Source organism: Pipistrellus hanaki (genome assembly GCF_964339955.1).
Source record: "Pipistrellus hanaki genome assembly, chromosome: 2".
In the NCBI taxonomy this organism is placed as follows: domain Eukaryota; kingdom Metazoa; phylum Chordata; class Mammalia; order Chiroptera; family Vespertilionidae; genus Pipistrellus; species Pipistrellus hanaki.
Window position 1 is genome coordinate 126,182,286 of NC_140504.1, and position 22,479 is coordinate 126,204,764.

Sequence of the window (22,479 nt, forward strand, 5' to 3'; positions counted from 1 at the left end):
TGAGGACTCCCAGCAGAACAGCCTCTAGACCCCCGGCCCGCGACCCGGCCCGCAGCCCCGCCGCCCGCGCCCTCCCACGCCGGCCCCGCCCCGCCCCCTGGGCGGCCCCGCTGCGGCGGGCGGGCGGGGTTTCCGCTTCCGGTGGCGGATTGTTGACGCCCTCGGCTGCTGCGGTGGCGACGGGGCGGTTGGGGAGGGGCCAGTAGGCAAGGTAGAGGCGCAGCGAGCAGACAGCGGCGGGTGCTGCCGAGACGATGGCCGAGGGGCCGGAGCAGCCGCGAGGCCGCCCCCCGGGCCAGGGCGACGGCGGAGGGGACCTCGAGTCCGTCCCTTCCCTGCGAGGCCCTCCTGCCGCCGCCGCCGCCGCCGCCCCCGCCCCGCGCCCCCGGGACGGGCCGCAAGCCGAGCCCCAGGCCCCGGGCCGGCCTCCCGCCGCGGGCCTCCCGCCCCCTGCGGCGGCCGCTGGGGAGACGGAGCCGCCGCCGCGCGGGCCCGGGAGGCGCGAGGAGGAGGCGGCGGCGGCGCCCGAGCCCGGCGGTGCGGGGCTGCGGGAGCCCGCGGGCTGCGGGGCGCCCGAGGCCGCGGCGCCGCGGGAGAAGCCGGCGCGGCTGAGCGCCCGCGAGTACTCCCGGCAGGTGCACGAGTGGCTGTGGCAGTCCTACTGCGGCTACCTCACCTGGCACAGCTGCCTGGCCGCCCTGCCCGCCTACTGCAGCCCGCCGCTGCCCGCGGGGGGCGCGGCCCCGCCGGCCGGGGCGCCGCCGCCGGGCTACTACAGCCCCTTCTACTTCCTGGGCGCCGCGGGCGCGGGGCCCGGCCCGGGGGCGGCTCCCGGCGGCGTCTCCCCCGCCCCGGCCCCCGGCCCCGGAGCCCGGGCCCCTCACGGCCAGGGGGCCGCCGTGCGGGCCGCCCCCGGAACGAGGGTGGGCTCCGCCGCCCCTTCTCGGACCTCCAGCGAGACCGGGCGCCAGGCAGCAGGTGAGCAGAGCCCAGCGAGCGGCGGGGCGGGCTGCGGGGCGCTGCCTGGGGCGGGCGGGGTCGGTTTCCCACGCAAAACTGCCCCTCCACTCGCGCGGCTGCCGCTTGCCCGGGGCCTGAGGTGCCCACGGGGCACGGAGGGCGGTACCGTCTCTTCTGCTTTGGACCTGGCATTCCGAATGGATTCCCTTACTCCTGAGACCTCACCCGTGTAAAGGCATTTCTGCTCCTCACTCTGTCCTCTCGGTTTCCACGCTCTGAGATGATCCAAAGCTGAATGCTCAGATGGCAAACCTGCGTGGAGGTGGGGAGGTGGGGTGGTGGGGAGGGGGTCAGGGAGTTGATAGCAATGCTGGGAATAACAAGACGTGGGTTTATTATAGAGTATGTAATACAGAAATAGCAATTCTATATTACCTTTATATTAGGTACGGTGGAACTGGTGGATATAAAAGGAGATTTATGTAGATGCAAATGGAGTTATGAGCCTAGCTGAGTGGTCTTTATGTTGTCTGTTTATGTCTGTATGGAGAATTAGAATATTTTGCATTAGTCAATACTTTTCAGTTTGTCATTTAGTTTCTGTTTACTTTAGTCAGCTACAGATATATAAGTTCTCCTGAATTTGATCCCATTCAGAATTTAGTATGACTGATTTATTCCATAGAAAGCAAGGCTAAATGAATAAGAGGCAACAGGGATTTACTTTGTATTAATTGTCTATACATAACATTGGTTTTTACTAAAAATATTTAGTTTTGTGTCATAGGCTTGTGATCACCTGGATTCTCATTTGAGTCCCTTAAGTAATTCTCATGGAGTACCTTAAGTAATTAAACTTACGTGTGAAATCACTTTTTAAACAGAGGGGAAAGCAAACTTTTAAATTCTTCATAAATAATGGAGTAGTGTTGCTGTATTTTAATAAAATGTACTTTCAGTGGAGCTAATGCTAGTGCTTGTTGCAAGATTTTTTTTATTTTTTATTAGTAAGTTGTATCTTGACTTTACATTCCCCAGTTGTTTAACCAGGTTGGCGTCCAAGTCCTGTGAAATTATTAGTTTTCCTAACTTTTTTTTTTTTTTTTAAACAGGCAGAGAGTATGTTATTCCATCCTTGGCCCACAGATTTATGGCAGAGATGGTGGATTTCTTCATTCTCTTCTTTATAAAAGCAACTATTGTCTTAAGCATTATGCACCTCAGTGGAATAAAGTAAGTTAAGACTATTTGCAGAAAGGTTTATTAAAACCTACTGTCTAGAGATCTCATTTTGTTAAGTTCTTTTTATGCCTGCATGTGATTGTATGGATAATTGGTATGCCAGTGTCATGATTTCTTTATAGGAGTTTTGTGAGAATTTTTTCTTGTTAGTTATGAGAAATAACTACAAAAAAGAGAATTGCACTTAATAAATTCTGCCAGATCTGTGGGAATCTCACTATCAAAAGTAGGTGAAAGGAGCCCCAAGCCTGGCTTGATTTTATTCAGCTATTTCCTTAGGTAGAACTCATTTCCCTCTTACTATGCATAAAGAGGTTTTGGTAGATGAACTATTAATAATCAGCTAGATGGCATTTCCAAATGGGATTGCCTATATTATCAGGAAAGTCCCCAAGTAAGCCATCTGTTTGAATAATCCTCCCTTCACATTAAAATTCATAGTAATTATTACTCACTAAGTACTCTCTACATAGTAGGAACTGAATTCACCTCTTTTCTTCAGAGCCTTAGACTGTAAACGCCTTATTTCCTCCATGAATGTCCCCTCTAGCCAAGTAACACTCTCCTTTATTGGGCTTGCTGGGTACTTTTGCTTCTGGGTTCCCAACTTTAGCCTTCTCGCAAAGCCCCTCTCTGACTAGACGAAGGGCCTCGTCACTGAGCCTTTAGATCCCAAGGCCAGCATTCTCACCCCCTTTAATGCTCTAAAAGCTGTTCTGACCTCAGTGTCTTCTCACCTCCCCCTTCCCAAAGAACAGCTTTCTTTTGAGCTCACCTCTTTATATGGATTCTTTCTTAATCTTACCTCCAGTATGAACCACAGGGGTTAATACCTCCATTTTATAGAGATTGAAATTTGGATTTACAAGAAATTAAGCCCAGAATTTACTAAGTTACAAAGGTAATAATAAGTGACAGAATCAATAAACAAATCCTTGTAGTCAAATTTCAGGGCTCTTTCCAGGAACCTGAATGTTACTGTGGTTCCTTTCTGTCTCTTCCTCTCCTACGGTCTACATATCCCAAGTATCAACTCCTTTCTGTTGAATCTCTTGAATAGCCTTCAACCCAAACCATTTTTTATCATCATTGCTTTTCCCTAGTCCAGTTACTGTCATGCCTTGCCTGGATTATGGCTAAAGTTTTCTAACAGGTATCTCAGTCTTGTCTCCTATTTTATCTCAATCCAGTCTGATATAAAACCAGAGAGATCCTAAATTGATTCTGCTCCTTTCCTGCCTTAAAATCCTTCCTTCAGTGGTTCCTCATTGCCATCAGGTAAAGTTGTTTTTTTTTTTTTTTTTTCATATGGTTTAACTTTAATTAAGATGCCCCTATTTCTTTTTTTTTTTTTTTTTTTAAATATATTTTATTGATTTTGTACAGAGAGGAAGGGAGAGAGATAGAGAGTTAGAAACATCGATGAGAGAGAGTCATCGATCAGCTGCCTCTTGCACATCCCCTACTGGGGATATGCCCGCAACCAAGGTACATGCCCTTGACCGGAATCGAACCCGGGACCCTTTGGTCCCCAAGGGTCCAAACCGGTCTCGGCAAGATGCCCTTATTTCTTAATCATTATTATCACTCACACTTAAGATTTGAGTCATATCAAACTGCTTATAGCTTCCATCATTCTCTTCAAGTTTTTCTCCCTTGTTAGTCTCTCTCTCTCTGAAACTTCTCCCCTATTAGTCTGGCTAACTTCTCTTCATCCTTCAGATCTCAGCTTAAAGGTCACTTCTGGTAAGCTTCACAAGTTAAATGTGCGTGGTATGTGTTCCCATAGTACACTGTAGTTTCCTATCACGACTCTTCATCTCACTTTATTATCCCTTATGCCCTGCCCTCCCTGCTTGGTTAGAATCCCATGAAAGCAGAGGCCATGTTGAATTCACTCACCAGGGTAGTACAGTGCCTGCTCATGATAGTGCTGCCTATTTGTTGAATAAGCTAATGTTTTGTGAAACACCTAAATATTAGCATAGAATTTGAAATAAAGTTGTGACTAACACTAATGGGGAAAAAATCAAAGCAACTGCTCTGGTAATTCTTTATAACCCAACACTATTATTTTGTGTAGGGATATCTCTAAGTTTGCTATGCATTATATAATAGAAGAAATAGATGAAGACACATCAATGGAAGACTTGCAGAAAATGATGATTGTGGCTCTTATATACAGATTACTAGTTTGTTTCTATGAGGTAAGCTACTGACTTCAGCAAATATTAATATTTAACTGTCTAATTTTAGTTTATCAACCCAAGACAGAAAATCAATGGAAATTTAGTTAATCATGTATTTGTCAAATGTTTATTTTTTCAAATTTTCTTTCATATAAAACTTCTCAAGTTAAAAAAAAAACAAAAAAACACCCTTCTGGCCTGGCCACCAGTGTGGCTCAGTTGGTTGGAGCATCATTCCATGCTGAAAGGTTGCCAGTTTGATTCCTGGTTAGGGCACATACCTAGGTTGTGGGTTCAAGACCCTAGTTGGGTGCGTACCGGAGGCAACCATCTCTCTCCCTCTTTTTCTCTTTCATCTCTCTTCCCCTCCCTCTCCAAAATCAGTAAAACATATCCTTGAGTGAGGATTAAAAAATAATTTAATTTTTAAAAAAATATATATTTTATTGATTTTTTACAGAGAGGAAGGAAGAGGGATAGAAAGCCAGAAACATCGATGAGATAGAAACACCCATCAGCTGCCTCCTGCACACCCCCCACCGGGCATGTGCCCACAGCCAAGGCACATGCCCTTGACTGGAATCGAACCTGGGACCCTTCAGTTCACAGGCCAATGCTCTATCCACTGAACCAAACCGGTTTCGGCAATAATTTTTAAAACTTTCTGAGTGGAGACATTTTATAATTTCATTGTAATATATTTTATTTTATTTTATTTATTTATTTAAAAATATTTTTTATTGATTTTTTTACAGAGAGGAAAGGAAAGGGATAGAGAGTTAGAAACATCGATGAGAGAGAACCATCGATCAGCTGCCTCTTGCACACCCCCTACTGGGGATGTGCCCGCAACCCAGGTACATGCCCTTGACCAGAATCGAACCCAGGACCTTTTAGTCCACAGGCCAACGCTCTATCCACTGAGCCAAACCGGTTTTGGCCGTTGTAATATATTTTAGTCTCATGGTCCAAAGATGTATTTATAAATTGGTTGTGGAAATTGAGATGTATTTTTCCATAGAAACAACTGGATCTTAGAGAAATATTACAGTAGACAATTGGTAATATTGAAAATGATCTCTAATAATCATCAGTAATACGCATTAAAAGGTTAACCTTTGACTATTTTGTGAAATTCCTCCAACTTGAAATGTTTAAAACATGAATAATATGGCAGGAAAACTTAACTTTAAAATTGGTGTGGTTGAGCTCTAGCCAGGTAGCTCAGTTGGTTAGGGGGTCCTCCCAGTTTGCCAAGGGTATGAGTTCAATCCCAGACAGGGCATATACAAGAAACAACCAATGAATGCATGACTAAGTGGTACAACAAATCAGTATTTCTCTCCCTCCCCTCTTCTTGCTCTAAAATCAGTTTGAAAAAAATTAAAATTGGTATGGTTGAGCTAGTAAATTATTTTTAAATTATCCTTCTTTCCTTAGATAATTTGCATTTGGGGAGCAGGCGGAGCTACCCCAGGGAAGTTCCTGCTGGGGCTTCGAGTTGTGACATGTGACACGTCAGTGCTTATTGCACCAAGTCGGGTTTTAGTGATTCCTTCCTCAAATGTTAGCATTACAACGTAAGTTCTTTTCTTATCTTAATCTATATACTTATAAAATTAGATTTTTAAGTAATCAATGCAGTTCATAAGTAGTTGTACCATTTAATATAGTATTTTTAAGATGTTGGTTTTTTTTTCGTCATGGCATCCTATCTAATAAGAGTAATATGCAAATTGACCATCACTCCAACACAAGATGGCTACCCCCATGTGGACATGAGATGGCCACCACAAGATGGCCAGCAGGGGAGGGAAGTTGGGAGGGACCAGACCTGCAACAGAGAGCAGTTGGGGGCAATCAAGCCTGCAGGGGAGGGCATTTAGGGGTGACCAGGCCAGTAGAGGGAAATTAGGGGTGACTGGGCCTGCAGGGAAGGACATTTAGGGGGAACCCAAGCCTGCAGGAGAGAGCAGTTGGAGGACACCAGGCCTGCAGGGGAGGACAGTTGGGGGTGACCAGGCCTTCAGAGGAGGGCAGTTAGGGGCAATCAGGCTGGCAGGGGAGTGGTTAGGGCCGGCAGGCAGAGCAGTTAGCAGCAATCAGGAAGGGAGGCAGGCGAGCAGTTGGGAGCCAGCAGTCCTAGATTGTGAGAGGGATGTCCGACTGCCGGTTTAGGCCTGATCCCAATAGGATGATGCCCCCAATAGGATTGGGCTTAAATGGGCAGTTGGACATCCCTCAAGGGGTCCCAGATTAGAGAGGATGCAAGCTGGGCTGAGGGACCTCCTTCCCCTCCCCCCCATGCACCAGGCCTCTAGTACTTTAATAAATGGGCTTACGTTTAAGTTTAAAACAGATTTTTGAGTATTTTTCAGTTATATGATTGTAGACCCTTCTTCAGTATATATTTTCTTTTTCTTTTTTCTTTTTTTTTTAAATATATTTTATTGATTTTGTACAGAGAGGAAGGGAGAGAGATAGAGAGTTAGAAACATCGATGAGAGAGAAGCATCGATCAGCTGCCTCTTGCACACCCCCCACTGGGGATATGCCCACAACCAAGGTACATGCCCCTGACCGGAATCGAACCCGGGACCCTTCAGTCCCCAAGCCGACGCTCTATCCATTGAGCCAAACCGGTCCCGGCATCTTCAGTATATATTTTCAAGAGAATCATTTAATGAAATTGAAGTTATAATAATGAAAGAATGATTTGGGTGTTGATGCTATCTACACAGTGCTCCGTGCCTAGTTAATAATAAATGTGTCAATGACTGATTTGGTAATACCTGTCATCATCCCATTAGAATAGGCAGTAAGAGTTTTGGAAACTGTACATGCATCCTGCTTGTAATACTCCCAAGAGGCTGTTAGCATCTGCCTCTGGGGCAAGGTACAAATAGTGATAATGGAAGTTGTGGAGGTGAGTAGGTGGTAATCATTTGAGCAAAACAAGATACTGGCTGGAACTGCTGCCAGAATGATTAGAGCTGGATTGTTAATAAAAAGAAATATGAACAAGACTAGAACTTTTGCTGACGTACTCAAAATTTCCTTACAATTTTGTGTTTATAATAATCCTATTAATATCAATAATGGCTATTTATTGAGCATAAACTTAAAAACAGTGCATATGTTTTAACTATTTAAATTCTAACAATCTTACAAGATAGGTACTATATGTACCCTTACCCCTTTTACAGATGTGGTATACAACTTGTGATTGCTAGAAAGTGGATCTGATTGCTAGTCTGGATCCAGAGCCCACTCTTAGCCACTGTACTTTTCTGTAGCCTTTGAGGCAGAAACCTAACATTAGTGGGATAAGTCTCCATTCTAAACTATTGTTGAAAGCCTTTTAAAGCTTTTTTAAATCACAGGATCCCACAAAGAAAAGAGCTGATAAAAGAATACACAGTAATTTAAAATGTTAGTGCTTCATAAAAGGTAGAAAATGAGACTGCAATAAGCACACTCAGTTTAGAAGATACAGAAACACAGGAATGAGTGACTATAGAAAAGGCAAGGAAAGGAAATAGTTTTCTTCTGGCAAAATACTAGAAAATACTGTAAACTTTAGTTCGCATTGTAAGACATTACTGCTTTTCATGTGAACATTCTAGTCTCTTATGTTGATGAAGTCTTTAGAACTAGCTGAGACGGTTTGATAGGATACTTGAAAATAACTCAGATATCAAAGGTAAAATTTCAGCTATGAATGTTTTAAATACTTTGAACTTGATAGTAAGATCTATATGTGGTATGTATACAATTTATCTGCTATTTTTTGCTTTTTTATTTTTAGGTCCACTATACGAGCATTGATCAAGAATTTTTCTATTGCTTCTTTTTTCCCTGCTTTCATCACACTGCTGTTTTTTCAGCATAATCGAACAGCCTATGACATTGTAGCAGGAACCATTGTGGTAAAAAGAAATGGGGTCAGATGATGCCCCCAAAAGCCCTGAATTCCATACTTTCTGGAATGATGACAAGACTAAATTATGTATCGAGGCCATCGGTATCCCTGGGTTACATTAACTGATGATTTAGAAATTAAAGCAGTCACTCCAGTGAGATACAGGTGACTATTCTGAAAGTATTGATTTTACTTGAATGCCAAAGAACTTTTCCAGAAGAAAAACCTGTTTGAATTCAAGAGTTTAAATTTTAGATAAAAAAGAAGGCAAGTGGTTTCATAATCAACAATGGACAAAATATACTAAGTTCTAAGGCATTAGAATTTGCTGAAAGCATTTTCAGCTTTGAAATCCCAAAATGAAACTTTAAAAGTTTATTTTGGTTTATCCCAAAATGATGGAAAATGTACAGTTGTGTTTTATAAACACATTATTCATCTTTTAGTTAACACTTCTTGGGGAAATTGTTCTTTGCTTTTGTGGGGGAGAGTGGGGACACAAATTGATAATCCACTTATCTCCCATCCCAGGAGGTGGTGAGTTAGCTGCAAGAGAAAGGGGCAAGTGAGGCAGGCCCAGCAGTTCCCTTACCTAAAGTTTTAAAATCTGCACTGCAGTTTACTGTGGGAATGATGTAACTTTACAACTATTGTTAATACTTCAACATGTATTTGGGGCAAAGTTTTGCATGATGATGAAAAAGTATTGTCATATTGCTATATTAACGTCGATTTTATTTTTTTTAAGAGAAGATAGTGATTGCTTTTAATGGGGAGGGGGGATAAATTGTCCTTGTAAATTTAACTTAAAATTCATGTGCAAGTATTTTCAGTGCCCCAAATCAAACTATAAATATGGGGGAAGGGGAGTTACTTCCATCAAATTGTTGCATATTTACTGTAAAACAATATTCCCAGTATGTGTGCAGCATGAAGAAAGTATTAGTGCTTTTCAGTGTTCTGAATATAACTTCTCTCTACTCACAGGATATCTACACACTAGTTTCATTTTATATTTTATATAGTTCCATAACTTTTGAAACGTCAAGTTAAATAATCTGAGTATTTCATGATTAAATATGGTAACCTGTGAAATATTAGCAATTTTCCCATTATGGACTGTTCTAAAACAAGGAAGAGTAGCATTTCCAGACATAATTCTAAGTTCTTTGGTTGTTTGAGCCAAAAGCTTGTTTTCTGGGCCTGCCATGGATGATGTTTTGAAGGAAATGTTAAGCTAAGTAACACTGTGTATTGCTATTGTATTTTCCTATTGAAGCAAAGTTGTTTCAAATGTGGGGATGCTTTTGTTAGATGATCCAGTTAGCTGCGTTGAGATATACCTGAACTAAAAGTTTTGTTTATTAGACATTTCTCCAACTCTGATAGTTTTCAAAAAACAAAACACTAAACTGTTGGACAGTTCATTATTAGATTGCTTAAAGGGTCATTCTAGGCTTTATTTTTGGTGTTAAGCTTATTAGCAAATGGAAGACACGTCTATCACTGTATCAATTTTTAAAGTGGATTTTTCTTTGATATTTAAAACTGAAAATATTCACAGTTAATGGTTATAGAAACCTAAATAGTATTCTTATACCCTTTGTAAACTGCATAACCATGTTTTTTTTCAAAGTAAATTATATTAAATACATCACAGATAACCTGTCAGTTAAGTGTGTCATAGTATTAAACAGATCATTCACTTGTAACCTCTGGGAAGTTATGGCCCTTCACAATAAAAAGTAATAAAACTAAAATGTTATGAGACTAGAAATTAGGAAATGTTACACAAACTTACCACTTAGTATGAAATTCAAGTTGAAATGCCCTTCAGTCATGTAATTCTGGAATTGACCTTCAATGTATCATTTCCTCAGGTATTGGATGGTTTACCACTTAGCCTCTTTTTATTTATATAGTACAACAGAGCAAACAAGTAGTCTAGTTTAATTTGTTACACTTAAAACATTGTACATATGTGTAGATTCATTTAGATCCATCTCAGGATTCAAGTTATACTATATATAGTATTATTTTGTCTTTTACAACAAAAATACAACTATGAATTCAGCTCTTAGGAAAAGATTTTGATTCCCAAATAATTAACCCTTTGCGCTCCGCTGTCCCCTCTCAGGGGACATCGGAATTCTAGCATATCACTCGATGTCCCCTCTCAGGGGACATTGCAGTTTATTAGTGATTACGGGGAATTGAGTTAATTCAACGCACGTTTCACAAAGTAGCGTCGAGTAGCTGGTAGCCAATGTCCAGAATGGTTCGGAGTGCAAAGGATTAAAAAAGTGACAAAACAATAGGGAGGATGGAAGAGCCATTTTTTCTTTGGAATTGTGAAGAGTGGAGAACCCCTCTTTTCTGTACTTTATTTAGTATACATCTTATAGAAATGCTGATTTTCTGTGTCAAAGTGTAATTCTCATGCTGAAGCACTGGCCTGAAAGGCAGAAAGTTATCGTCATAGTACAAACATTATTTATTCATCACTTTTTTAACATAAACAAATGACACAAAAATTAGGAGTCAAGATGAGAACACACTTTCTATGAATGTCCTCTAAAAACCATAGAACACCATTAACTTTAGGCCTCTTAAGAAATCACAGTACTCATTACCAAAGGTAACTTGTCTAGTTCATCTTGGGGAAGTCTGACACTAATATTCCCCCTGGGCCTAGAGTAGGTATGTGTGAGTGATGGCAAGCCTTGCTTCTAGACTAATCTGTGACCACAGAAATAAAGCTAACAATTTAAAATATTGCCCACCTGATGATGATACTTGAGTGGGAATGGTTCAAAAGTTACTTCTACATAAACATTTACCTTCCAGTTTTACTGAAATATTTAGGATTGCAGGAAAAGGGCCACTTTGTCTGAATTATAAAAGTGCATCTTCAGTGTTTTTGTTTCAAATGATAGTAAAATGTTTTAACTCTAAAAGATGTTCCCTTTTGTTTCACTAACGCATAAGTATTTCCAGCAAAAAGAAGGTGGGAATTGGAAATTAATTGGTTACTTGGGAATAAAGGGCTTTTTGAGAGGAACGGGGGCATTAAATATTTTCATTCTGCATCTATCCCAGGCTCTTATTTTGAAGAATATTTCTAAACAACAGCAGTATTCCTAAAATCTGACAACTATCATTTCAATTACTTGCCATTCTCCACCTCCCATACCAAAGTTTGAAATTTTTTCATGTACTAGTACTTGACTGGTGAAGTTTGTCATTTCAAACTGTATATATATCCTTGCAGCCATTATAGTAGGGCTTGACCTACAAATAATATCTGATGGCCTGACCTATAAATAAACACAGCATTCTATTTTTAATAATTTGTATGCCACCAATTTGTATTCTTTGTCTCAATAAATCCTTGGTCACCAATGATTTTGTATTTTGCCTGTTTCTTTGAGGTTTTAGAATCTGCAAAAGGAGAACTTCCTTCCAAATACAGCTTTCTGCCTTCAGGGTGACCACAGTTAACTAGAATGCTTTCAGAAATAGAGGACTTCCAAAATCATCATCCACTTTTGGAATATATTATCTTAGCAATTGATTCAAAAGTTGCCCATAAATGATTAGGCTTAATGTGAAACTTTCCTGTCTTTAAGTGGTTAATCATTTCAACTATCAAGCAACATAGTAAGGACCCATACACATGAGAAACCAGAAATTCAAGTCACATGAGTCAGCTGGGCAATTTTAACCTAGTTCTGATCTCACAAGCATTTCTTGTTCTAAACTTTACAAATCTAGAGGACAGAACACAAAACAAGTTCTTCAAGGGCAAAGATAATGAAGGATAAACTCAAATGTAGATTTATGGCTGAGTCCTGTAGACAAGGTGCTGTTCTGAGCCCAGCCCATCATGGAACTAGTGTGGACTTCTGAGGTAAGGGCCAGGAAACTTTTAAACTTTTAAAAGTTTCCTGGCCCTAACCAATTTGTCTCAGTGCATCAGGGTCCCAGGTTCGATTCCGGTCAAGGGCATGTACCTTGGTTGAGGGCATATCCCCAGTAGGGGGTGTGCAGGAGACAGCTGATTGATGTTTCTCATGTTTCTCTCACTTCCTGTTAAAAAAAAAATAAAATATATATATATATATATATTTTTTAAGTTGCCTGTATTATCCTATATAATAAAAGCCCAATATGTAAATCAACCAAACAGAATGACCAGTAGCTTTAACATGCACTGACTACAGTGGGGCAGATGCTCAATGCAGGAGCTGCCCTTAGGTCAGCCAAGGTGGGTGACAGCAGGGGACCCCTGATCACCCTACCAGTCACCCCACTGAGGGAGGCAAGTGGTGGCAGCAGGTGGCTGGGTCAGCAAGCAGATGGTGCCAGGCTGGCCAAGGTGGGTGCCAGCTGGGGGGGTGGGGGGGCCCAATAGTCCCACAGATCAGCCCTGTTTGCGCCAGGCCTAGGGACCCTAAGGAAATAAAGGCACTCACATGGTCATACTGCAGCTGCGTGTAGCTGGACCCAACACACCCATGTCTTCATTTTTACTATACCAAATTTGTCAATTTCCATTAAACACACAGGCTAGCCTTTGTAAAATTTCAAACTTGATATATCAACAGGCCCAGGAAATGACATGGAGTCATGTCCTGCCTAATGATGTTTTTGTCAACAATGAACCGTTGTATATTTGGTTGGTCCCCATAGAAAATGGAGCTGAAAAATTCTCATTGCCTAGTAGGGAGATAGCCATTATGATGCATTAACAACTGCCTACAGTATTCAATACAGTATGAGGTTTGTAACCTTGGAGCAACAGCCTCGGTGTGAAATAGGTTATACCATCTTGATTTGTATAAATTCACTACATGATGTTTGCTTAATGATGAAATTGCCTAATGACAAATTGTTCATTTTGTCATTGTATCTGGGGTCAAGTAACACATGACTACTAATTACAGCAGACACAAATTCTTTCCAGGCTAAACCAGAAAATTTAAGGCTTGATTATAAATTGTTAAAATTAGTCCACCACTTTTATGTCAAATATCAAAATTTCAGGGGAGAATTTCTAGCAAGTAATAAGCAGCCAGTGGCTCAGTTAGTTGGCACATCTTCTCATACACCAAAAGGTGGCAGGTTCAATTCCCGGCGAGGAAACATGCCTAGGTTGCGGGTTTAATCCCTGGTCAGAGTTCGTTATGACAGGCAACCAATCGATGTTTCTCACATCTGTGTTTTTATTTCCTTGGATGAGGATAAAGAATAAGCAGCTAGCTTAAAGACAAATTTTCCCATTGTCTGAATTTTCTTAATGCCTAAAATCAAATTACTCAAAACAACTTCGTACTTAAAGTGGCAAGTCCTCCAGGTGCTTATTTAATGATGCAGATCTCTGGACTCTGCCCAGACCCAGTGAATTAATCTCTGAGGAGGAAGTCCTAGAATATATACCTGACACAAGTTACATTGATGTACATTCAGTGAGAACTACTGATGAAAGTATATAAACAAACCTTATTATTCAATCTTTCTACATAAGGCTTTTCTCTCTTCAGATTGTTTTCAGTTAAAAACAATTCCTCCTTGCTGAAACCGGTTTGACTCAGTGGATAGAGCGTCGGCCTGTGGACTGAGGGGTCCCAGGTTTGATTCCAGTCAGGGGCATTTACCTTGGTTTTGGGCACATTCCCAGTAGGGAACGTGCAGGAGGCAGCTGATTGATGTTTCTAACTATCCCTCTCCCTTACTCTTTGTAAAAAAATAAAATATATTAAAAAAACACCACCACGATTCCTCCTTAACCTGGCTGGTGTGACTCAGTTGAGCTTCATCCCATGCACTAAGAGGATGCAGGTTCCATTCCAGGTCAGGGCGCAGGAGGAGTCAGCACATCAACGTTTGTCTTCCCGCCCCCCCCCCCCCCCCCAATCGATAAGAACATATTTAAAAAAACAAACAACAAAAACCACACAATTCCTCATTGGTCCAGCATGAAAAGTGGGCCGATATTGTTTTGTCATATTACACTCCCCGGCTTTCCACAAAGCAGCCCCCAATTTTTACTTATGTATGGAGTATATAAGCTATCACAGCCACAGGGAGTGTATCAGAAGTGGTTCTATAGCCTGAGCCAGTCTGATAAGGAGATACCTCTGCTGAGCTTGAATATGGACAGGTTGGAAGTTACAGCTGCTACCATGAATGTACTCAAGTTGCCATATGCAGCCTGAGAATTTCAACCACTGAGACGGAAAAAAACAAGTTCCAAGCTCTGTATACTTCAGTTCAGTTGGGGGGAGGAGGGCAATGATTTCATTTTTAAGCAAAACCACTTCATGGCTTTCAGTCACTTGTTTAAAAAATAAAAAAGATACTAAGTAAAAGAAAACCTCTCTAGCACAGCAGAATGCCTAATATTCCCATCCATGTGAGCCTAAAGAATGGCTGAGAGTGCATGAACCTGCCTTTTAGTTAGGCATTAACTTCTCAGCAGTGAAACCACAAATTTCCAGTTTACTTCTTTTAACCTTCACCATCACAGATCTATATCAAATGTGTATTATAACACGAAATTTCTACCCCAACACCAGCATTTGATGATGGCCTAATATATTTTTAGTATGAAAAAAATTATTTTTTCATTATAAATAACACCAAAAACCTAAAACGTTTTTAAAGTTCCGAGTTTGCATTCCAATCACAAATTCAACAAAATAAAAGCACAATATAATTGTGCATTCAAATTGAAGAATAAAATTACCAAATGTTGTCTGCCACCATCACCACCTCTTCCGCACCTAGCTCTTTTATGGACCACAGAAAAGATATCCAGTTAAAAAAAAAAAATCGCTAAAATAATTTTTTTAAAAGTTACACAAAAGGACCACTGAAGTTTTTGTGGGCTGCTGGGGCCATGTATCCCCAAGAATTCCATCAAAAACTAGTGTCTGGTCACCTATCAAGGAAGATACGAGTACAAAAAGAAATGACTGTGTTTATTTCCAACTTTTAAAAAGGTCAACTTAGATGCAAAGTAGGCATGATTCCTAGCACCAGACAAAAAAAGCAGGTACCTTCAATATGTTGTAAGTTCAGACACTTTCCCAATGACTTAGGAGTTATCCAAATCACTTAAAAGCATTCTCTGAAGTTTATCTTCTAACTGACCATTATTAATTAATCTTTATAAAAAGGTTCCCTTCCAGAGTTAACACTAGAACAAAAAGAATTTCACAATTTTTTATTGATGGCATTTATCCCATGGTTTAACATGTTAATTATACTGTAATAAACATGGCTTTAATATTAAACTTTTCCTTATTATCCAAAGTCACCACAGTCCATTTCAGTAAATATATAAAAATATATGCTTAATACTTTGTACAATACTGGTTTTTGGTCCAAACAAAACTGGATCAGAAAAGCCAATAAATTCACTTTAAGAATCCCCAATTTTTTTTTTTTAAGATTTCCAAATGGATTTAGGCAACTTTGAATAATGGGATTTACATAATAAAATCTGAGACAAGACTAAACAAACAACAACAAAAAATTCTAACACAAAATTAAAATTTCAAGTTCACAGATTTATGTTATGCCAGAAAGTACAGAAACAAAATTGTATTTACACAAGTTTCATAATAAAATAATGGAAAAGGCAAGACAGGTGATAGAAGAATGAAAATATAGAAATAGCATATAATTATTAAGTGGAGAAGGAACTAGATCTAACAAGTCCTTAGTATGGACCATTCTTTAATCAGGCTTCCTCTATCAGAAAATTTTAGTACACAATAACACCCAACTCACTCACTTCACACATACACCAGCACAAACTCAGCATAGAAATCATTCATTTCAACATCCTCTAATCTATACAGAATTCCTCAGATATAATTACAATATCAATGCGTTCCATAAACGCATATCAACGCACATAATGGTGCAGATGAAGAGGTTCTATACAAAGCCATTCACTGAGCGGGCTCCATTCCTGAATTCAGCCAGCCTAAGCCAAATCAGTGAATAATTTGCTGTATCATAAAATATTTTCGCTGAAGAATCAGTCATCAGTCTATTATTTATTTTTAAAGGGCGTGGCGAGAGGTGAGGGCAAGGCTTTTGTAAAGAAAGAAAGAGGAAAATTCCAAAATCAAAGAAGTCCTTAGGCAGATTGACTTCAGGTAACTCCAGCATGTAGTACAATCCAGTATCTAAAAGCAGGACACCAGCTTTTTTTAAAACTTGTGTATAACTCCACTCCAATATTTATTTCCTGCGTCTAACAGCAGTCTTTATCTTGCGACCAGAAACTGAAGTTCCAGAAGAAGAGAACATATTTTTCCCATTTGACCTGTGAAAAATAAAAACTTCAACATGTGACATGATGTTCAAAATTTTAGAGTCATAATATAACTCTAAAATGTGACCAATGACAAGGGGAAGGGTCATTGTTCAAGTGAACATATTTCTTGCCACACAGGATACACACACACTCTGCTCTTTTTTCAGATCCTCCCAAACTATAATATGGTACATTGATATTAGAGAACATACTTGCCTTTACCTAAACTACATTCATGCACAAGCACACATCTTTACCATACTAATTCTCCATTTTAACAAAAAGTCTCTTACCCCACTGCAAATGAAGCTGACGGCTGATGAAATGGAAAGCCCCCTGAGCCAGAAGGCTGGACTGGGGCTGCAGGTGTGCTCGGATTCGCACCAAATTTGAATACTCCTGACGGATTGTTGTTTGTGAAATTGAAATTTGTAGTACTGCTGCCAAACTGGAAAACTGAACCTACAATAGTTGAAGCAAAAAAAAACCATTAAGGTAAAAATGATAGTCTTTCTAGAAATGACTGCCCTTTAATGCAAAAATACAGTAAAGAGTTAAGCTCTCTTATGACCACTTAAAGAAAATCGAGTATTTTCTCCACTATGGATCTTCAGAAAGTCCACAATGGAGAAATGCCTTCAAAATTATCAAAATGCTTTCCAATCTAAACCTATATTCAACCAAAAATCTTACCAAACATAAGATTGGGAGCAAAATAATGATCCTTCCAGAAATGTTTGACCTCAAAATTTTCTTCTCTGAGTACTTAAAAAAAAAAAAGTTCGCTGGAAGGTCTGCTCTATCAACACATGGAAGTGGAAAGACGATAACACCAAGGAAAGAGAGATGCTTTTTAAGAAGCTGCAGGAATCTCCAAGATAATTGGTAAAAAGGATCCCCAAGACCTCAGTTAAATAGCAAGCCTCTCTAGAAAGCCTAGTGGGAGGAGCATTTTAGAAAATTCTGGGACATTTCAGATCCTGAAAAACAGCCAATGTGCTTGAAAATACAAAGAGATCTATTCAAAGAGGGAATCATTAAGGCTAGAGAAAACAAAATTTTGTGTAGGAATAATCCCAGTAGACCATGTGGCATTTGCATACTCAGAATATTAATCTAACTGTTCAGTGTCACTGTATGTATGTCATTACAGGATGGGGCAAATGTTCGTATGGAAAATAACAATGCCCCACCCTGTATAATACATGTGACTAACTATATTAAAAAACAAACAAACACAGAAACATTTTTTAAAATATACAAGTGAAAAGGTTTGTGTCATCAAATAGGAAGTGTCATGAGACAATTCGGCTGGACTGTCCCAAGAAGAGTAGTAGAGCTGAGACATAAATTCTTGAAGTAAATCTAATCACTAAGAGAATTAGAAAACACCACAGTTAAAATCTAGGCTAGAATGCCCCAAAATTCAGAAGGGGAGAAATGGGATGTAATGAATCCAATATCTAATTCAAAGAGTTAAAAAATGCTTAATGTGCCGAAGTTGGGAGTGTGGTTTATAGGTAAGAGTAAATATACACTTTTCTAGGCTACTGAGTATGACAGACAATTAAAAAAAGGCAGGCATGTTTCAAAGTTCAAAGAAAATTATCACATCTAAGACATACTAAAACTATGTACAGATACAAAGTACATAACAAGTACACACACTCACCGGAATTCGGAGCTGTTCCAGAGCCAAATGCAGACTGAGCAGGCTGCTGTCCAAACACAGGAGGCTGGCTGCTGCTTGACACTGCCCCAAAAGTAGGTGGTGCAGGCTGAGAGCCAGCAGAAAATAAAGCTGCTGAAGATGATATAGACCCAAAGCCTGGGGGATTTGGCTGGCTGGCACCTTGACTTTGTCCAAATGTTGGGGTCTGGTTAGCACCAAATGCTGGACTGGCAGATGGTGCTGAAGGTCCAGTGCCAAACACAAAGGAGCATCCTGTAGGCCCAAAGAATTATGTAAATCACCAGGATAGCTAGAAATAATTCTCAAGACATCTCTAAAAAGCCAAAAGCAAATTCCAAGCTTCCTTTCAGATTCTCACCTTGCTGGAAAAAAAATCCCACCAATTTTTGAATAATGATTGTAAGAATTATAAGAATGCAAATCTCTTTACCATCGTTTAGTAAAACTATACAGAATCCACATAAACAAATCAGCTAACTGCGGCTCGCAAGCCACATATGGCTCTTTGGCCCCTTGAGTGTGGCTCTTCCACAAAATACCATGTCCTGGGCAAGTCTATTTTGAAGAAGTAGCATTAAAGAAGTTTAAAAAAATTTGGCTCTCAAAAGAAAATTTCAATCATTGTACTGTTGATATTTGGCTCTGTTGATTAATGAGTTTGCCGACCACTGCCGGTTTGGCCCAGTGGATAGAACACTGGCCCTCAGACTTAAGGGCCTCGGGTTTGACTACTGTCAAAGGCACGTACTTCAGTTGCAGGCTCAATTCCTGTAGGGACTCATAAAATAGGCAAGCGATTGATGTGTATCTCTCAAGGTCTCTCTCCCTCCTCCCTACCACTCTCTTTAAAAATCAATGGAAAAGGTGTTGGGTGAGGATTAACAAAAAAATAACAACAACAACAACAACAACAACAAAAACTATTAATGAAACTCCCCACTTTCATAGTCAAAAAAATTTTTTTAGGTGGAATATATCGAAGACAACAACTAACCCCATCAGAAATTTACCACATGCAGAAATCAGCTAATGTTGCATCATGCACACACTGCACAATGAGGACTAATGTTTCATAAAATAATCCCAGGTCTGGTTACTTACTTGCAAAAACTACAGATAACACTTTTGCTGAAATTAGAAAAACTGCTCCCAAGAGTTAATTATGTTAAACTTAAATACAAGGTGTACATTACATCACAGAGTGAATTAACTACAACATCCCAAGTATAGAACAGGTAAAGGCGCCCATGCCATTCTGTAATAAGCTGCCATATTAATTCCTAAGAATTGATATACTCATAATTAAGGCCAATCCAAATACACATATGGGTTTTTGTTCTTTTTTAAAAGTACCTGAAGAGCTAGATGTGGTTGTAGCTCCAAAGTTAAAACCAGAGGTTGCAGTATTATTACTGCTGGCTCCGGGACCAAAGACAAATGGGGTAACAGCTGTGCCCGAGCTGGATGTGGTTGCCGGTTTGCTCTCTTGAGGAAACAGCAAAGATTGTTGAGATGTACTGGACTCAGCAGGGTTACCAAAGGCAGAGCTGCTCACGGGATTGTTGGCCTGTCCAAACACAAAGGCACCCACTGGTGCACTGGATGAAGAGGTGGAACTACCAAATATGCTGCCACCAGCTGAAGTGGCTGGTGTACTTGAATTAGAGGAATTGTTGTTCAAAAAACTAAAAACGGGCTTTGCTCCACCTTGATCTGTATGACAAAAAATTAAACAAAAAATTTTAAGAACAAGTAATCACAGAAAGCATTTTTTCTCATCGTACAATCTAAGAAGTCATTAGAAAACAGAAATTTTTAATATAGATTCATTTATGCCCTACCCTGTTTGGCTCAGTGGATACAGCATCGGGCCTGTGGACTGAAGGGTCCTGGGCTTGATCCTGCTCAAGGGCACATGCGCAGGTTGCAGGCTTGAGTCCCAGTGGGGGATGGCAGCCGATCAATGATTCTCTCTCACCACTGATACTTCTATCTAGCTCTCTCTCTCCCTCTCCCTCTCTGAAATCAATAAAAATATTTAAAATATATACACTATATATGTATATATAAATTTATTCATCAAATAGGCATATCTGTTATATTAAATTTTGATATAGTCAAATGAATTCACCTTTTCTTGTAGATTTTGTGTTAAAATTTTCATCGTTCAGATTAATAAAAATATGCCTTATATCCAAATCTAACTGTATAGATATTGTGTTTGGATAACAAATTCAGACAGTGGAAGATAACTGAATCATATTTACTTATATAAATATGATTTGCAATTTATGTTAGCAGGATTAAAACTTCAATTTAACCAAATGATAGCTGATTTTCCTGCAGCATTTATTGACTAGTGCATCTTTTGCTCACCTTTATGACATATTAAATTCCAAATATATGCTTCTGATATAGTTATTGTTACTAAACTGATTTAATTGTTATAGCTTGACAGAACTGTTTGATATTTAGTAAGACAAACCTATCTGTGTGCCTGCCCTTCTCCCCAAAATTTTTTGTGCATTTTCCTTCTATATAAACTTCAAGATCCACAATTCCTCTAAGAACTGAAATTACATTGGGGACTGGGGCTGGGAAGGAGAGAAATATTCTCAGTCAGGAACAAGTATTAAATATGTTCTTATGATGTTAGCATGTAATAGGTTCTGTGGCTTTTATAAAATACAAACTTAAAATGTTAGAAAATACAAATGAAATATGTCATCCAACACTTTACTGCTGATTTTGGAGGAAAGCTATTGACTTTTATATGATGATCCTGAATCCAACCACCTTACTGAAGACTTTTTGGAAATTGTTCTAATAATGTCTGTTTCAATACTGTCTACTAGACATGGCTGGTCACTTTATTGCAGTGGTTCTCAACCTTTCTAATGCCTCAACCCTTTAATACAGTTAGTTCCTCATGTTGTGGTGACCCCCAACGATAAAGTTATTCTCGTTGCTACTTCATAACTGTAATTTTGCTATTGTTAATGAATCGTAATGTAAATATATGTGTTTTCCGATGGTCTTAGGCGACCCTGCTAGCGGTCCTCAACCTGTGAATTGTGACCCACAAGTTGAGAACCGCTGCTGTAGAGCCCAAGACCATTGGAAACCACATATATTTACATTATGATTCATTAACAATAGCAAAATCACAGTTATGAAATAGCAACAAGAATAACTTTATCGTTGGGGGTCACCACAACATGAGGAACTAACTGTATTAAAGGGTTGAGGCATTAGAAAGGTTGAGAACCACTGCCTTATTGTAAGGGCATTAGCATGAGTTAGGAAAATGGAGCTAACATTTTAGCTCACTTTCAAGTCAATAGATAGGAGGGTTAAGAGGTCTATTTCAATGGAAACAGTGTGGAAGCAGGGCTCGCCAACCAGTGGTCCTCGGACCTCTGGTGGTCCATAAGGTCCGAAAGGTTGATATAGAGAGCCCATGATTAAATTTGGTTAAACCCTACCTCATGTTTATTCCTTCCCAAATTATATATAATTTAGCTTTTATTTTCTTTAAAAGGGTGTTTTTAAATTTCCAAGTAAAAATTCAATACACAAAAAAACTCACATCTATTTGCTGTATTCAAACTATTTTTTAGGTTTAATTTTTATTTTGATTGTGTTTCCAATTTATTATTCCAAGATGTACATGGGTATTCAATTTGATTCTCTGCTTACCTGAAAACATCTATATTTTGCCCTTGTGTTTGATAAAATTTGGCTGGTTACAAAATTCTAGGTTCAAAGCCGTTTCACTTTTGAGAACACTGCCCTGTTTTAGCATCTGATGTTACAAAATGGAAGTCTGATGCTAATCTGGTAACTTTATTTGTAGCAAACAGCCTTTCTCTCTCTCTCTCTCTCTGAAAGCATTCAGAATTTTGGCTTGGTGTCTTAAAATTTTACTGGCTTTTGTCAATGAGTGGACTACTTCCATTTTTAAGATCAATGTTTCTCTTTACAGCTAGGAAATTTTCTTCTGTCACTTATTTGACATTCCTTCATGATCTCATCTTCTAAGCATTCTTATTCCAATTGCACTTGTGAATCTAGCGTGGATCAATCTCTCTGTACTTTTGCACTGTGCCCTGAAAAATTCCAGTTCACTAATCTGATTACC

At 39.8% G+C, this 22,479-nt stretch overlaps 2 protein-coding genes across 4 annotated transcripts in view; one reads left to right on the forward strand and one right to left on the reverse strand.

Moving 5' to 3' along the window:
- Positions 1-145: 145 nt before the first annotated feature.
- On the forward strand, positions 146-11,715 carry FAM8A1 (family with sequence similarity 8 member A1). The gene is made up of 5 exons (XM_084872612.1): positions 146-978; positions 2,073-2,193; positions 4,286-4,409; positions 5,832-5,971; positions 8,200-11,715. The coding sequence occupies exons 1-5, from the start codon at positions 255-257 to the stop codon at positions 8,342-8,344; spliced, it is 1,254 nt and encodes a 417-aa protein (XP_084728738.1). The 5' UTR covers positions 146-254; the 3' UTR covers positions 8,345-11,715.
- Positions 11,716-15,278: 3,563 nt separating this feature from the next.
- Positions 15,279-22,479, reverse strand: part of NUP153 (nucleoporin 153) — a 65,694-nt gene continuing 58,493 nt past the window's right edge. For all 3 annotated transcript variants that reach the window (XM_084872713.1, XM_084872714.1, XM_084872712.1), the window contains 4 exons: positions 19,692-20,051; positions 18,318-18,590; positions 16,939-17,107; positions 15,279-16,654 (listed from right to left, as the gene is read on the reverse strand). In XM_084872713.1, coding sequence (XP_084728839.1) covers positions 16,570-16,654; positions 16,939-17,107; positions 18,318-18,590; positions 19,692-20,051 — 887 coding nt within the window. In that variant the 3' untranslated portion in view covers positions 15,279-16,569. The remainder of the gene's footprint in view (positions 16,655-16,938; positions 17,108-18,317; positions 18,591-19,691; positions 20,052-22,479) is intronic.